At 43.0% G+C, this 18806-nt stretch overlaps 1 protein-coding gene across 5 annotated transcripts in view; it reads right to left on the minus strand.

Annotated features, from left to right (window-relative positions):
* The window catches only part of atp2b4 (ATPase plasma membrane Ca2+ transporting 4), a 96598-nt gene that overhangs the window by 57640 nt on the left and 20152 nt on the right, over nt 1-18806 (minus strand). For 4 of the 5 annotated variants that reach the window (XM_088920845.1, XM_088920847.1, XM_088920844.1 and 1 more), the window contains exon 2: nt 2807-3409. In XM_088920845.1, the coding sequence (XP_088776971.1) occupies nt 2807-3002 (196 nt within the window). In that variant the 5' untranslated portion in view covers nt 3003-3409. Of the gene's footprint in view, nt 1-2806; nt 3410-6649; nt 6725-18806 lie in introns of those variants that run through there. The other variant, XM_088920846.1, reaches the window with a different exon arrangement.

Here is an 18806-nt window from a genome sequence, read left to right on the forward strand (position 1 = left end):
TTGCAACACCTTCAACCAATTACTCTGCCCTAACCACACAGGCCCAACTTCCTCAATCACCTTAAGAGCTTAGCCTGCTACAACGGCCCCGGCCAGCCAGCATCACTCCATTGCCTTGGCATTTATCTGCACTGCGGCAGGCTGGGCCAGCGCACCGTTGACGTCTGCCCCTGCTGCCTGGCCAGTTGCTCCACGTTAAAGCAGGTGAAGTCTCATCGAAAAGCTGGCATACATAAAAAAAAGTGTACACATACACATAACAGGGAAACATGAAATTGGTGATATTTAGTCCTGAAAACTTACAGACTACCTCACACAAGCAGATTTCTTGCTTTACACTGCCTTAAAGCTATACACATCTTAAAAATATCTTTGGCGCCTAGAATTTCATTAGCTTGCATTTGAACCGCATGTGCACCACTCCTGTTACAGCCCAGTGATAAAACCGGTGTTTTGGATTTTGTGTGCAGCTACACCTCCCACTTTACTGCTAATTTCAGGTCATGACAAGTATGAAAAAGAATTTTACTCTTCGCACCCCCAGCACTGCCACCCTGCTGCCCTGCCCCGAGGTGCCGCACTGAGCCACACACTCTAGACTCGCTGCACGCCGTTAAGTTGCAGTGATCTCTGCAGCTCAGACTCCACCTCAAGCGTTACCGTTAATGTGGGATTATGGAGAGCCGTGAACTTAAATCTGTTTGCCGTCTTATTGCTCTGACCAGGAGTTTTATAGCTGAGCTTATTTGCATAAGACACCGTCGTCTTAAGCCAAGGATAGCCTGGCCAAAAGCAGGAAGCTTAGTCCTGCATCAGGCCCCACTGCAGACAAGCCTATGCATTGATTGACCGGTGCCGTTTGTGCAGAGAATGCCAAACATGAGCACGCCGGCTTGCACTGGAGATTATTTTGGTCACGCTTCTCAGTAAATATCTAGTACCGTTTCTCTGATTAACAAAGAATATGCAATTACTATTTGGAAATGGAGATGAAACTGCATCTTAATGAAGGACACCGAATTAAAAATCACATTAAGCCTTCATGTCACTGAGCAGAGTGTTACCAACATGGATTCAGGGTTTGATTCCTTACCATCTAGGCAAACACCTGGTCATTTCTGATCTCTACAGCTGTGTAAACCTTCATCTTCCAGTAGGACCGATTCAGGTTGGTTATTTTTTTCCTGTTTAAAAGCATTTTCCCTATTTAAGCTACAAATTGCCTGAAAAAGGCTAAAAACATCAGAACAAGGTGGTGTTCAACACGTGCATATAAATATCTGGAATATTTGAACAACATGGCATTTTTGCTGCACCGCTGGGTGTTGTGGTAGTCTATCAGCTCCAAGTGCATGGGGAGTCCTAGCTCTTCGTGGCCTAAGAACACATTTGGGAATTTGAAAAAAATTAATTCTAAAAGGACATTTTAAAAGAATGCTTTAGAGTTTTTAGGCCTATTAGAACAGATAATGCTGAAAAGGAATTTTCCTTACTAATAACACTGGTATTTGTATACTATATAAAACAGCTGAAGCATCTTGCCAGACTGGCCTAGTCCTGCTCGACTTCAGAGGTGTGAGGAGATGAAAAATAAATTTGACATTTCAGTGGCAGTTGCAGTCTATTTTTGCTTGTGGGCAAAGTCTCAAAGCCCTGTTTGTATAGTTTAGTTACTCTGGAGTGAGGTCTGTGACTGCAGGTTGTTAGAGTGTCTATATGCCACAGGCCCTGCTGCAGGGACTTGCACAGTGTCAAAGTGGAAGCAACGACAGCTCAGGTGAAACAGCACAACACATCAGAGCTAAAACTTTGAATGTCGAGGGAGAAATTCAGCAGTAGTCTTACCAGCTAGCCCATTAGCTTTAAACTGGATGCCTGTCAATGGGACGTCTAAAAGCATTTAGAAACCGACTTCAGGCAAAGCAGACTCTTCCAGGTAGACTTCTGCTGAATCCATCCATTTTTCTAACTGCTTGATCAAATACAAGATTGTGGGCCTTTCCTGAAAATCATATTTAAATATTTACAGTGAACCACTTGTTCATACTTCTTAAAAGGTTTTCGGCTAAGTCATAGTGTCTGAAATATCAGCTTTACAATCACATTTAAATGAACAAATGAAATCTTCCCTCTCATTAATAAAAGTGCATATTCAGAAATGTGGGGTTTTGTTTGTATTTTACTCCATATGCCTAGATTTAAAAGGCCATTTCCACAAAAAGCAGCAAATAAACATGTCAAGTAACTGCTTCAAAGGTATTTTGTTAATTGTTATTAAGTTACACAAACACTTTTTCTGTATAAAAACTGCAGTTCTCTATAAATACAAGTTTCAGCAGCTCTCTAGGAGAGAACCTGTGACCCCAGCTTTTGAGAGAGGGGCATCATTTACCAGCCATGGCGCCTTTTTTGTACTTAAGTGGTCAATAGCCTAATTCAGGGCGTGACAGTCCTAAAAGAGAAGTATGGGAGGTACTGTATTTGCAGGGAAAGCAAACAGGAGATGAGATGTCGTGTCTAAATTATTAGTTTGATTATTTCGGTCAATGTGTTCAGAGGTGAAATGAAATTCATACAACTGTGGTGTTGTCCATCCATGACTTAAACAATGTTTGCTGAGCTGCCCATGGTGAAAGGCTCCTGGCGAAACACACCTAATCCTGCACTACCTGTAAAACAGGTTGACCAATGCATAAGAATGTTACTTTTATGTATTATGCTAATTCAGTGCCTCCAGGTTTTAGATACTACTAAGGCCAGGGGGCACTTTGGCCCTGAATGATACATCAAAGTCAAAGCTTCTTACCTTCTATGGGTGATGTTTTCAGCCTACGGCAGAGTCCCTGAACATCACCGAATTTGTCACCGATTTTGGCAACGGCTTCACCACTCCTCAGCTCCATCAGCTCTCGGAGGTCCATTACTGTGCAGCCAAACTCCCCCTCATGGTTGCCCTCGGCAACAGAGTTCCCTGGGGGGTGGTCCGCTGTGTTGTTTGCCATTTTGTCCGATTGGCTGACCGCTGGGATGAACCCCTTTATCTGACTGGTAGAGCTCAAAGAACAACAAGCAACAGGTTAAGGAAAAGTATGCAATATGATGAAAGGGAAGAAATTGGTAGTGTTCTCAAGTGTGGAAGCCAAAGTCTTTGTTTGTTCCACCTCCGTCTTCCTCCGAAGAGCTCCAGACTTCAGAGACGGGGGGCCACCGTCTACAGCTCCCCACAGGGAATTCTGGGAAAAGGACGCAAGCCGTTTTTCCTCTGTATTGGACACCGATGCAAACATCAGCCGAGCTGGACTTCCCCAGACAGACGCGGGAACAGGAAGGGCATCACACCACAGCGGTAGCGCCTCCTAGAAATGGCCGTCGGGCATCGTCTGCAAGCAGCTTCCGAGGACGCTGGCAACTGCAAAAGAAAAACACCTCTGTAGAAAAAGCCTTTCAAAACTCCAACACATCAGTCTTTCCAGTTCAGAACTGTTAAGACAGATTAGGATCAAGGACTAATGAATATGGATTATCCAGAAGAAAAAATGCCTGTTACAAGTGAATGGACATAATCAGAATTGCTAATACAACGTCTCCTGTTGAGTTTTTTGTAGCAGTCAGTGCTGAGGGATATGTCTGAGCTAATTTGCCATCACAGAATTCACACTCCTTTAAAGACGTAAAGCTTCATTAAAAGGAAAAACTTTAAGCATCAGATCTGCACAGTAGAACCCCGAAGACTTCCCCAGATCAAAAAGCAAACATTTCAATGTCGAAAGAAAAATGCTGTAGAAAAGTTAGAATACCTAGCAGACAGAGGGTACAGGGCCATCAACAAATCTCACACATGGAGGTAACAGCTTTGGCACTTCCTTTTCTCTACCCATCATGGATCATTTTTAGCAGGAAGCTTGAACTGGTCACTACCTCATGTTACACATGAACCAGTTTCCAGGGACACATGGCCGCCACACCTGGACACTCCAGTCAGTCCTAAAGTTCATGTACTGTACATTGAACTCAAAGCCCTAATCAGAACGTGTATACAAACGCTTTTAAGATTTTACTATCACAACTAATAATTATTCTTCAGTTACTATTTCAGACATCAATATGGAATAAAAACGAACACGAAGGAAGTCAAGATACAAGGCCATCATTTTCCGAGAAAGACATAACAATGAGCTTGTTAATATGGTGAAGGAACAAATGCGCGAGATAACTGAGATGAGAAGCATTCCAGTACAAAGAGCAGCTGACCCACCGAGTTAAAGCCAAAAAGTAGAGTTTACTGTAAACTGTTTCACTAATGTTTGGCTTCTGTTCAGCCTTCAGACTAAATTTCCCATAAGTCCCAAATATTTGGTCAGACACAGCTTCACTAAAGTACACAAAGAATTCAGTGTTCATGCCTGGCACGCACAAAAACTATTAACATCTTTTAAAGCAATGTCACCAAGGCAGCTTTCAGCTATAACCAACAAGCTCCATCTCCATTCTCCAAATTCAGAAGGGAAGATGTAGAAGACTTAAAACCATAGAAGTCTACCGTGGGCTTCAAAAGCATCTATTAGAAAACGAGCCTATGGATCCAGTCTCTAACGCATGATCACGGGAACTGAACAAAAACTGGTCTGGAAGGCCAGCGTCATTAATTTCATCAGCCTTAAACCTCTTGGCCTTTCTACCAGTCCTGGCCAGGCTGGCAACCAGCAAACACCCCCCCAAGAGGGAGACGAAAATAGCCTCTCTTTGCTTGCTGTGCTCTTGAGGTGGAGGGAATCAATTCTGGTGAAACAGCCAACAGGATTTGGATCACTGAGCGGCTATTCTCTGCTTACTACTCACGCTGGATTTCCCCTTTGCTGAAGTTATTCCACATTCCAAGTTCATCTGTCACTCAAAATATACACCTCCTCTTACCCGAAAGAATCCATTAAAGCAAAGTGACCCAAGAAGGCACATTTTCAGCCACTCATCCTTTCAGCTTTGCCGCATTTTGCTAGAAGGATGTCTTGTAAACATCTTAGAAAAGGTTTCATTTAATTACTGGAATGTGGATAGGAATAAGACTTGTAATTTAAAAGAAATGCCACAGAAATGGCGCCACTTCAGGGTTACCCACTGTTTGGTTTTCTGGGGGAAGAGTGGCAGACAAAGGGAGAAGGCACTGAAGAATTCCAGAATTTGCGACAATGGAATCCTGCTCATTCCATGCTTTTTACAACCTCCATTCATTTCCTGGTTTGCTCCGTAACACCAGCTCACTAAAAAAAACTTTGTTTAAAATACTCATTTTAAAATGTACAGAGATGATGTATTTTGATAAAAAAATGTATCCTACAAATATTTAAAATAACTTCAAGCAACGTAAAATTGCAGATGCTTCCAAAATATTTTGTATGCAGCACAGATATATGCCTACACGCAGTATCCAAAGGCATCATAACTGCTTCATTCAAACTTTTTAAATTTAAGATGATGTGGAATGTTTTAATAAAAATAACAGAACTAGTCCAAATTAGTTTTAGGTGGCAGTAAGCTTTAAATCTAAAGTATTTTTAGAAAAATCTTAATGAGACCTTTGTCACAATGGTATTCACAACAGCCATACACAAAGGCTGTTATATGTTCTGAAAATGATCATGCATCGAGCCTTACTGATATGGAGATACATTTTGTTTTCAGTGTAAAAACAAACCATTATGGTATTAACTAAAACTCAACATTGCAAATGTCTCATTAGGCACAGTTATGTTAGCCTTGCATACAATTTAATACATCATCCTTTTCCTGAATTGCAGACAATGTTTTACCTGGAGGCCTGGACTGCTGAATAAGGCAGGGTAAGCGGTGGAGAAAAGCCTGGGTGCTCTTAAGCATGGGAGGCTCCCAGTGATGAGTCACCCTCTGTTGTGCAGCTTCAGGGAGGGGCTGGCAGCAGCCCAGATGTCTGGCAGATCTGCAGCAGCCAGGTCAGGCAAGCTCAGTGCTCTCTGAGCGTGCCTGTGTAAGTGTGCAGACTAGCAAAGTGCCACACCCAGCCACTTGTAGGCCCGATGACTAATGGTTACTACCACTTTAGTTGAGCTCTGAGGAAGCAGGGATTTACAGACCCCAGCAACACACCCCAACCCTACATACTGAAGCAGTGGCAGACAAGTTCTTCAACATTTCATACTGCAAATAGGTGTTACTCACTCTGCAAGATTTTCTGCTCATTTACACCCCACATGGCCAATTCTGTTCACCTGTGAGCTTGGACAATACCCCAAGCAAAACCAGTACAAAAGTATTCAATTCCATAAGCTAAATCTGCTGTATTTAAGACTGCAAATCACCTTCAGTAAGCTCCTCCTTGTGGGACGGACCTGCAAGGAATCTGACAGGAGCTCCTTGCATGTTTTCCTGAATTCCATCTGTATGAATAGTCACCAGGTGAAATCTTTTTCTCAGTGGAAGGCAGAGCACAATGGAAAAATGAACAGTGTATAAAGAAGGCACTATATCATTAACAATCAAGCACGTTTGTTAATGTATATTTCACTTTCAAAAACAAAGGGAGACTTACTAATTTCTTTAATTGAATAACTGAACAAGAGTGCCCTGTTCTCTCATATACAAATATCCTGTGGAAAGAAAGGTAATGGTCACCTACCAGTCTGGGATTAAAGCACTGAGCTCAGCCAAACAGCAGATGGGAATAAGGATTTATTCCATCTGTATGCAAGAGCCATACGTTCTGTCAAGTTTCTTCAGATCAGCACCGGTAGAAGAAAAGCCAAGATAACTGTCAGTGGCTGCAAGGTGAGTAACAGAAACTGTGTTTCTGTTTAAAGAAAAGAAACAGCCTGAAAACGGAATGAGGTTACCCAGAGAGCAGTTGAAAAATACAAAAAAAAATTGCCCAAAAGCTTCCTCTCTAGCAGCAATGTGAAATGATGGACCTTTTTCTGTCAGCGAACAAAACTGAAGGCTGTTTGTTTGTTTTTTTTAAACGGAGAGATGGAGCACTGACTGACCCACAGGGTGACTTGTGTAGCAGTGCCAAAATCTCAGAGAGAGTTATTTGAGCTGGTGTGATCACTTTTCAAAAGGAATATGCTGCACAACCCATATGCAAGATTGGAAACCGCAGATGATGAGGAAACCACATTACCCGTTTGCCCAACATGTTAAATGACTTGCACTAGCTACCCCAAATTTTAAAGCATTAGAAAGTTCCATAATATTATGAATAAAAGACTAAAGTTTACTTCAACAGGAAACCACCTTCACCTGGTCCTATGATAAACTGAAAAAACGGATCCCCTCCCATGTGTTAGGAGATACAAGTGGTAACATTTTAGAAACCATTGTTTTTCCTCCACTATTCTGAACAAGGAATTGCCTTGCTCTTGCCTAGTGCTTCCGTTAAGGGATGTCTCTAATTGAGGCCTTTAGCTGCAGCAGTAAGGGATCTAGTTGTCCAAGTCTGGCTGAGAGTGCTGCTATTGATGAGGTCCTATTGCTCCACCATTCTAGGAGTCTGACCTCATTTTAGGGGATATTGTGTAGCCTTGGTTACCAATTTGTTAACCTTGGTACCTTTGAAGGTGTGGAGATAGGAGGAAATGCTGCTGTGCTATTGGCCGGATTTTTCCTTTTGTCAGACTAAGTTAATTGCCCCTCTATTTCTATAATCATTTAGTTGGCAGGGCTCCCACGGAGACAATCATTGCATAACTTTAGAACCAATTTTTCCTTTCATGCTACTTGGAAAAAGTCAACTTGCCTCACAAGCTATCCTATGGACATGTTTTCCACTTAAGACATCCTTCGCATCTTTACTATAAGCATTTATCTGGTGAAGATTCTTGTGCCTCCTAACCTTCTGTATATACAGTGCCCTCCACCAATATGGAGGACCGTGAAGTTAAAATCGCAATACTTTTTTTTTAGAAAATACATGCTTTAAGGTTTTATAATACTACTACTTTGTGTTTCATCGTCAAATGAGGAGATTGACTTGGCCAGTTTAGACTTTCCACTTTGCCCCCCGATGAACTCCTTGGCTGTGTTGATGGTGTTTTTGGTCATTTTCTTATTGCATGATGAAGCACCAGCCAATTAATCTGGAGGCTTTTTCTTGTACATGCACCGACAAAATGTTTTTGTATACTTCTGAACTCATTCCTATACTCATTAGTTACATCATCAATTAATGACTGAGCCAGTTCCAAAGCCAGCCATGCCTGCCCAAGTCATGACACTACGTCCACCGCGTCTCACAGATGAAGTGAAATGCTTTGGATCATCGGCATTTCGTTTCTTTCTCCACACATGCACTCTTCCATCACTTTCATAGTGGTTTATCTTTGTCTTATCTGTCCATAACACTTTGTTCCAGAACTCTACTGGCTCATCTATGTTTTTTTTAGCAAATTGTAATCTGGCCTTTCTATTTTTGGTGCCGATGAGAGATTTGCATCTTGCAAGCAGCCTTTATAATTCTGCTGTCAAAGTCTTCTGGGAGCAGTAGATCATGATATCTTTACCCATGCGCTGTGGAGATTGTTGGCGATTTCAGCAAGAGTTTTATTTTGAGTTTTTCTTCATAGCTCTGAATTTTTCTACCGTTAGCTCCAGTTTTCCTCAGCCAGCCTGGTAACTGCCAATTGCTAAGTAAACCAATGGTTTCTCCGTTTTTTAAGATACTCCAAGTTGTTCATTTTGCCATGCCCAGTTTCTGTTATGGTTTTGATTGAATTCTTAGTTTCTTTCAGCATCCAAATTGCTTGCTTTTCTGTCACAGACAATTCTCTAGTCTTCATGTTAGTTCAGGCCTTCTGATTCCAAAGGCAAACAAAGGAAAGAGCAAAGGCTAAATCCAACATTACATATTCACATCTTTTCGATGCAACAGGAAACACCTGACCAATAAGACACACCTGGCAGCCAATTTTCCCAATACATATTACTCACCGGAAATGAGGGAAATGAACACAAAAAGTGCTATTATTCTAAAACAGTACAACATACAAGCATAGAATGAACCAGAAATAAAAGGTGACGTTCTGTAATTTTGTCTCGTATTAAACTTTTAAATTCAAATCTGAATTGCTGGAGAATACTGCAAAAATAGCCATTCTGACTTCACTGTCCCAATACTTTTAGAGGGCACTATACTTCTGGCCATGTGATCCTGTTCATCAGTAGAGAATCGTCTCTAGGTGCAAACTACTGGGAGAGATTTAGTGCCCCCTGCAGCATGGGAGGGCTCATAAAAGAATCAGACTGGTTCTAGGCAGAGATACCCCATGCCTGTTTAATCAAGCAATCCATACTCTGTGTTGCCTGGCTAATCACTGCCCCGGGGAGCATCAGAGGCACCATGCCAGACGCACTCTCAATAATTAATGCCGGCCTGCTCGTTTGTACAGCTAATAAATTACTCTGGAACTCTACAGCACAAAGCAGTTCAAACCAGGTGAGGATACAAGCCCATTTCAGGGCAGAGAAGGCCTGTGCAGGAATCGGCTCCTCCTACTGGGAGAAAGGTGGGGTAATCCAGAATATAACAGACGGAGGTTGTTGAAAGCTGCCAGAGGATACGCTGGGTAAACAAAACAATCCCCGTTCGGTAAACTCCCCATTTGAAACAGTTTCACTGCATCAAGATTTCCTTGCAGGAGAAACAGCTCCCATTTCCCATAATGGAGAAGTACTGCATAAACCACAATACAAATGTGGTTTAAAATAAATCAGACCTGAGTGACATAGGAAATGGGCAAACTAGAATTTTTAAATCTCTCGGTTGGCAATGCATCAGTGAGAACGCACAGGCAGGGTTTTGGCGACGGTGCCGATCAATATCTCCTAAAGAGCTCCGTGTTCCCCGAGTCACGGCTCGATGCTGACTAGCTGAAGGCTCATTCATTTCCTTTCAGTTGGCTTTTCATTCACCACAGGTCAATGGATCGGCAGGGAGGGCAAGGAAAAAGACAAGAACCTCAGGGCTGGAGGGAAAGGCGATGACAAGAAAAGACAAAAGAAAACAAACCCCTTGCAAAACAACAGGATTCCCGTTAGATCAAAGAGGTGCAGAAACCAAGCTCATTCCTGGGAAACATGCTCAATGGAAAAAGAGGAGGGAGGAGGCAGAAAACGACAAAGAAAAGGGGGAGAGAGAGAGGGGGGAAAAAACAGCCAAGGCGTGAAAGAAACAGCAAACGGTGGCGCTCTGGCATGTAACTGGGCTGCCGCGAGGAGACGGCTGACAGATTACAAGCCTGCAGAACCTCAAGCTCTGCAGCCACACCTGCCCTGAATACTAAAGGCGAGAATGCAGAATCTTCCCCAGCTGCACAACTTTCTCCCCATCTCCCCCCACCCCCATCACTCCACTGCAGCAAACAGAGCCATGGCCAAGTTAACACACCCACCCTCCCGAGCGGCTGGGCTCCCATCAAAGCAAAGCCGTGGTCATCCGCCTGTATGGTTCCTTTCCGTATGCTGCAGTACTTCATTAAAGTGCAGGCAGCACTATTGATTTTTAAGCTTTCTTTTAAAATGTGAAGCCCCTTGTCAACAGGCCACATGTTGATGAAGCTGACAAAAAGGATCAACCCAGGCTCGATCACTGCACATGGGCGTTGCATGGAAGGAATTTGCGGTTTTCTTTAATGAAGTAGCACATGTGCATGAAAAGACAAAAGGGGCAGCCATCTACTTTGTGCTGACATACAGCACACATTGTGTGAAGTCAGGCGCACTGCAGTTGAGAGCAGACAAGAATTAAAAACAATGCGACTGCATTGCTTTGAAAGTTGAAGGCAGTCATGCAGTGAATCCAAAAGAATACATGTTGCAGTGCACCTTACAAGATAGTTTTTTCTTCATAATCAGTATGCAAGTAAGCAGGCTCCTGCTGCCTATGTCGCTCCAGGCTTCCCTGGTCTGATCCAGCCCTCGCCACTAGACGAGCCTGGAATGCAGAACTCACCCCGTCTGCAGTCATGTGACCAGAGGGTAACAGAGGAGATCCCCAGGGTGGTGCTGCTAGCCAGCATGAGACAGAGAAAGATCTGCAGTGAGGGAGGTGGAAGTCCACTCAGAACAGCAAAAAGACAGTTGTCTGCAGTGACAGAAATCTCAACCTACTACCAAAGGCTGACAGAATGGTAAACTACTTCAGTAAAAATGAAAGAAAACCAAAAAGCCTTAAATAAACCACCAAGTAGTTAACGTGTCTTCTATAAAAAGAGCAGATCGAGTCTTCGGTCTCTTTTGTAAGATTTTCTAATAGTTCAGATGAGGAATAGAGCTGAAGAGTACTTTTTCCCCAAAAGGTGGCACTCATCAGAATGCCATCTGATTTACTGACTAACTGAACATCTTATAACTTAACGCTGAAAGGATATTCAATCTTATTTTAAAGGATGTGTTAAAAACACTATTACTTGCATTTCCAAATTGAAGGCTTAATTTAAAAACGGAGGAAAAAAAAAGATTGCAATTATGAAAACAATTCCCTACTCATCTTTGCCTAATGAGATTCAAAGCTGTGAAGTCAAGGGAATTTTGTTGACAAAGTGTGCACACGTTCTGGGGTTTAGGTAAGACTGGGACGATAGGAGTTATCCTCACAAGGTCAGGAAACTTTCCTGGAGCCAAGAGCACCAACTCACAGCTATGACTCGACAAAACTGGATTCTTAGAAGTCAGGCTTCTGAGTAAACAGACAAATGGGCAGAAATGTGTGCCATGTGCAGGGGTTAATCACCTCTGATAAACACGGCTCAGTGGTCCAGGAGCCACTATCTCCCCTCCAGCAGACGCTCTCATTTACAACATGTTGTGGTCTGACCCCCCTGCGAGCCCAGGATGAAATTCCTGCCACCCTGCCCAGTTTGCCAGCCTCCTGGGGTCATGCCCCCTTGTTAAAAGGAGCGATGGAGCGGGTGAAAGAGGAGCAGAGAAACTGGAGTCAGGTGTTAAGTAAGTTAATTACAAGAAACTCAATTTAATTAACATCAATGTCAAAAACAATTCCAACACACAACTGGCTGCACAGTAGAACGAAACCGTTTTTTTGTTTGTTTTGGTGGTTTTCCTTTTGATTACTGTTCACAAGCGACTAAACTGACTCGACAGACAAATCTGTGGAGGGTTAAGGGTCGAATTTCAATGAAATATTTCTGGTAATGGGAAGGGTCATTAAATTAAGAAATAAAACGCATTTTGAAAGGCATTACAGACTTTTTCCAGCACAGGAGACAAGGTTATTTTGTCCATGTAAATCCCAGCTCTTTTTGTGATGAAGACGAACGAGCTTGGAACCAGACAGAGATGCTGGATTGTTTTGCAGTTCAAACTCGAGGTTAGTGTGTTTGAGGAATGCCTCTAGAGTACACCAGCCTGATGTAAAAACATAGCTTGCTGAAAACGAACAAGTTCCAACTGGGAACTCCCTTCTCCTGACAGCAGATTGCGTGCACAAGAAAAAAAACAGTATTTACAGCCTTAATAATTAAGTATTACAAGGGGAACTAAAAGACTAGAAAGGGCTATTCATCAGCACCCGAAGGTAAGACTCTCCAAAAAGAAACTGGTTATATGATCCTTTCAGACCAACAGAAGTCTGGCCTGAAAGATCACTGACACGGTCTGGGCTATCTGCCAGGCAAATGCGACAAATGGCACATTTGTTTTGTATCCTATCAGCTTTCACCTCCTGTCCAGCTCAACAGAGCTGCAACCTGCACCGAATTAAAACCAAACTCCTTCCTTAAAACACCAGTAGGCTACTCATTGTTCAGAACCCCCCACCCCCACCCCCACCAATTCAAGAACAGCAGCAGGGTAGTTTAACTGGATTGAAAGCATGTCAGTGCAGACGCTAACCATTTGGAGGGCTCTGACCAAGTTCCTGAACACAGCTCAGCACATCAGCCTGCGAGACCCACTTCAAAAAGCACCCGTGTCCGTTGGAGGACAGGACAGGAAACATGGGACTTACTGTCCCCCAATCCCCATGTGTCTCTCCAGATTGGGGGTAGGGACTGGTCCTTGGCCTTCTAAACAAGCAGGATGGCAGAAGGGACTCGTGACCTGCCTGTCCAACCCAAACAGTGACTGAACCAGAAGCTCAGTCGGATCAGGGAACCCTTTACAGACTCTCCAATAGCGACCAAAAGGTTATGTCCCCCTTCACCACTACAACCAATCACAAGGGACAGGGAAAGCAAAGAGCCAATTGTCTACAGTCTCTTGATGTGGAGCTGGACACTTTTCACATGGCGCCACAACATAGCTTAGTTCACATAAGCACCATGGTTCACCCCCGTGTGGAGATGAGCCGTCTCTTTTAAAACAAAATTAACAGTCTATCTTTTAATGGCTTCCTCCAGATTTGGAACAATGTTTCTCTGTACTACACAAAAGGGCTTTTGAGTAAGAACATGACATTCACCACTCCTGTTTTGGAAAAAGTCAACCATTCCTTAAGGCAGAATTATTTTTTTTTTTTTAAAGTTAGATCAAATCTATTTTAGGGTGACATCAAATCTCAATGGTTAAAGCCTTTTCTGAGTCCTCAAACTCAAGATGGCAGTGTTGGTGGAAATAATCTTAATTTAAATCTTGCTAAATTATTTTTTACTTCCTTGCTTTTAATTAATAAATTAATTAAACTCTAAAGATATCTCTGTCCACAGTTTTGCTGAAATATTAAAATTAAATCATGCAAGCTAATAGAGCTGCGTTCCGCTAGCATGGTTGGGGAAAATTAGCAAGGCACACTGCAATCGCAGAATGAGGGCTTTCCATTTTCTTTAAAAGAGCATGTGTGAACCTTTCTGTACTGCAATGACTTGTTGACCTCTATTGTGCGTCTCCACCTCCGGCTGGCACGCTTATATTCTTGTTAGACTTTTTGTTTTCATGGTTTGTTCCTATTTCTTTCCACCCTGATGTTTGAAGCTTAATCAGAAACCAAAGAAATGAAAGCCATCGTGTATACAACGCTATCTGGAAACTGCCAGGACCAGTGCAGGCTAACTCCGAAACAAAAACTGTAATTTCAAAATGTTACAGAAAAAGACAGACAGGCAGGTTTGTATGAAAAATGGAAACTACCATCAGCAAGGATAGAAAACAGCAGCTGCCTTAGCAGAATCCTTAAACCATTTCTAAGAGCCCCGTCAGGCAAACCACTCCTATTTTAAATATTCCCAAAGAAGCCATTTCTAATTGTGTTTCTGCACATGCCAAAGTTTAATTTAGTCATCAATACACAGGCCCACTTGCCATTTCATGGGCACAGATGGACACGTACTGAGATATGGCAAGAGCAGTTACTGGTGTCTGGAAAGGAAGCCTGAAATGTTGAGCTTTAATGGATGTACTTGGGCGCCTGGTTGTTGAAGGATAAAGACTAAGTGGCAGGAGAGCTCAGCAATCTCCTCTCTCCTCACAATCTAATACTAGTGAAGCTAACCTTCTATCCTGTCATATTACAGATTTCAAATCTTCCAAATAATTACCCAGTGAATTCTTAATTGTCTAATTAACCCAGGTGCTGAAGATCACTTACTTTGGTGATTAAGGATTAGCTGGAGCAAAGATTTACCATGGCATGGAAGTGCCATGGAGGAGGGCTAGAGAGCAGCTAGCTCATATGCTACAGGATAATGCAAGGTCACCAAGGTAGCCTCTGCCATGTGCTAGGGTACTACCCATGCCTTAAACGTGGATGTGGATGCTGCACATTGGTGGTGGTGGAGGGGATCCCCATTACCTGTAAAGCGCTTTGAGTGGAGTGTCCAGGAAAGCGCTATGTAAGTGTAAGCAATTATTATTATAATTATTAAACATCAGCTCTTCAAGCAATTAATAGATGTCTTCTCTGAAGAAGACCTTACTGATCTTGGGGAAAAAATGGGACATCCAAGCAAGACGTTAACCACGCAATTTACGGATTAACAGACTTTTCAGATATGGTACGATACATCTACCTTACCTTAAAACCTGCCCCAACGATTCCAACTTCCTTCCCAGATACGAATACGAGCGCTGTGACCGATATAGCAAGTAAACCTAGGATTAGCTGAGCGGCTGCAATAATGACCAAGCACACACATTCACTTACAGCTCTGGATGTGGACCACGAAGGTGAATGATGGGCTTCAGCATTACAGGTTTAAGATGCTGACCTTGAAGCAAAAATTACATGTATTGGCAGAGATAAGTACAGAAGCTCACAAAATGAGGTTTGTGAAAAAGAAATGTTTTATTACTGTTTTTACACTGGACTGGAATGCACTGAATGCTACATGGGCAAAGTGCAAAGCTTCTTCCGCGGATTTCATTGGTATCAGCCAGCAGACAACCCTATAAACAGTTCTTGAAACTGTTCATTTGGAGACTGATTTTCTTACGTCTGAGGACAACTGGACTCATTCAAGATCCACCATCACATGCCATCTTGGGATTAAAGCTCTTGCACCACAAGGACAAGTTCTGCTGGCCTTTCGAAAGCATGCTGAGCGCTCGGAGGCTGGCAGCTGCAACATAAAGGAAAGGCTCAGGCTTGACATGCGCACAGGCCATCCCCCTTTTTAAAATAGAATTCCCAGCAGGCCTCCCAGCTCCTCCTGCCCGAAACAGGGAAGGCCGGGTACCGGGGCAAGTGTTATTAATACACCAGAAATAAAAAGCCAGAGGAATGAACCGGGAGGGGATCCCTCCACTAATGACTCCATTGAGTTAATTATAGGCTGACTTTGTGACATTCACACACCCCCCCTACAATCCTCCACCCTCATCCTTGTGCTAATGTCCCTCATTTGCAGCCCATGCACACAGATCAAGTGCCAGTCTATTACAAAAATGAAGAAACAAAAAGGTTTTCCCACTTTGCGCACAGTATAGTAGAATGAAAGAACTCCACCTGGTCTCTGGGAGAGGAGATAGACTGGTATTTGAATGAGGAGCACTTTAAAACTGGAACAGCTCTATGAGTCCTTGATCAAATTAGCGCTATAGGGGACATAAATAGGAAAGGCATTTTTGACAATTTTAGGGAACTAATTCCAAATAAGAAAAAGATTCCGATGACCTTCATTTCAAAGACAGGAAACTTTGGGCTCTCCCCGATGGGGAATGGAAGTCAGCGATGTTCCAGTCTGGAACAGGAAATGTTGAGCAGAACGCATGATGTAAGCAACGAGGTGGCGAATAATTGCATTCCTTCACCATGACAAGCACAGCTCTACATGGATTTAAAACTGCAACCACGTTTTCTGCACATGCATGGGTTTGTATTAGTTCTAACAAGTACGTGTGTGTGAAGAGCCAAATACATATTTTACTTGAGCAAGAGAAACATCTTTGTCCTACATCCCAATGCAACAAACAGGTTTGTGAAAAGAGCAGAAACCCTTCCCGAGCCAGAAGATCCTGGTTTGGAAATGGCTGGTGCCAGTTTTTGGCCTCATTACAGAAGGTGACAGCTGGGCCACATTCCTCCAGAACCTCGGGCTGAGAGCACACTCCCCAGCAGTGCAGTGCAGTGCAGCAGGTTTGAGCGTCAGAGGGGATTTCAATAACAAGGCAATGAATGCCTCCACCTCAGAACACTTGTTTGCACGAGCTTTCACCACCATTTTTACAGTCAACACATTCTCAGTGCCGTGCTGCTTCAGCTGTGCGAGCTGCTTTACGGCACCTCAGAGGAAAAGAGAAACGCTTTCTGTGCCAACATGGCCTTCCTCTGCTGGGTGTCACCCCAGGCAGCAACAAGTAGGCCGCAGGGCTGAGGGAAAGCACATCTTTATGAACAAAGTTTCTAGCCAGGGGGAAAAAAATATATCCTCTCCGTTCAGCTGCTACACAGGCAGGGTAGTGTTTGTTTCCCTGCCCAGTCACACAGCACCACTCCCAGGCACTGCGTGGGCTTCTGCGCCATTTATAACTGGAAATTGTTCCATGCTGTCAGCCGCTAAATGAGAGGGCGCGCGAGGGACAGGGAATGAAAGAGGGGCCTCAGAGAGACAGAGGAAGGAAAACAACATCAACTGGTAATTAACACGCAGCACTGGGGCTGCCTCTCTCTCTGTGCCCCATCAAAGGCATGCAGGCACCGTCACTGCTGCAGAAACCTACTACTGTAGGTAAGCAGGATTTCTGGGGTGTTTTTTTTTTTGGTGGGGGGCAGTTTGTTTTAGTTTTCCCTCCCAATTAAAAAAAAACTTTGTTAGAGTCTCAGGTGAGAACATTTCTAAAACAAAAGTGAAAATTGCTTGCCACCACACACAGGTCTTCCCCGTTTGCACAGTTTCATCCTGCGGGACTGTGCTGGCGGTTTTCACAGCTCTACAATCAGTCTAAGGCCATTTATTTACTAACCAGCTTCAACAGTTTAGTACCCTGTGCCCTGATAAATGGTTTTTAAAAAGGATTGTAGCTATTCAGGTAGGTAACCCACAAAGGTTTCCAAAGTATAACCTGCCTGCACTGACTTTGACTGTGTATTCTTCTCAGCACCCACACAGACTAATTCAGGTAACAAACGTTTTTAAAAGCTGAGTCATAAGTATTAAAAAATACAGACTTGAAAGACCATCATTGTTCTCCCAAGATTTTAAAATATCTCAGAACAAAAAGCAAAAAAAAAAGAGCATAAGTCGATTAAAGCTCAGTAGAAACACACACTAGGATCCTCCACTCACCAGAGTGCGTCTGTATTTAGAAAAACAAGCACAGTGCTGCTGTCAGAAAAAATCAGTGATTTCTGCCACCTCCCTCTCATGTTACATGAAGTATCAGTGAAGTGCCTGGCCTCATCACCCCTAAAGTAAGATATGCTAATTCTGATAACTGTTTACTGGTCTTATCAAACTCGAGGTCTACTTACTCGAGGACAGGTAAGTGAACAGTCAACCAACTTTGTGTTAAGGGATATCCATGAACACGGCAGGAAGAGCTTGGGCAGCCATCTCTACCCAACCACATTTGGCACAGCAGCTAATGTTGCGATGAATAGTGACAAATGTAGAACTGAAATCAATGGGAGTTAAAATTCTATGACTCATTGCTAAGTGTTCATCTACTCTTCTCTGGAATCAATTCGAAGAAGGGTAAAGATCTTATTTCTTGGCACGAAAAAAACGTTATGCATACACAGATAAAAGACTGTTTAGTCTTGAACAAGGGACTAGAGGATTCTTGAATCAATTTTCAAAGTCAACACAGAGGGCCACTGTGACCAACAGTGAATATGTGCACGGATACATAGATGCAAAGAATTTGCACTCCTTTGCATGAAAGGCTGTTTGGGGTGTGAAACTCTGCCCAGCCACATTACTGAAGCAGCTCCCTTTAAGAAAAAAATAGGCGAGAAGCATGGACCAAAAACTATTAGCAAACCAGACAAGCAAGGCTGCCTCTCCTTTGTAACCTTTCATAAATTCTTAAATAACAGTTATGCACAACATTTCCATACACCATTACAAATGCTTATTTCCCATTTTCACACCAAAACAGACTGGTTTCTTTGAAGTGTCGGCAAAGACAAGCCTCCGTGACTGCAGGAGAACAGAGGGTATCCTGCACAGTGCTTTTCTATCTGTTTACCTTCATGCAAGAGCAGCCAGGTCATCTCGGAAAACCAGCCGAGCGAGCAGTGTTTTGGTTTCCCACAGAACACAGAAAAACATACCGACTCTGTAAATTAGAATAAATCCTTTGCATAGTAAATGTGATGTATTAAACAGGCAAATAATGCCAGAAAATATCTCAATATGGCAAAAAATGAGCAGGCTCATGAAAAACAA

The sequence above is a fragment of the Atractosteus spatula genome, chromosome 7 (genome assembly GCF_055471065.1).
Source record: "Atractosteus spatula isolate fAtrSpa1 chromosome 7, fAtrSpa1.hap1, whole genome shotgun sequence".
Taxonomy (NCBI): Eukaryota; Metazoa; Chordata; class Actinopteri; order Semionotiformes; family Lepisosteidae; genus Atractosteus; species Atractosteus spatula.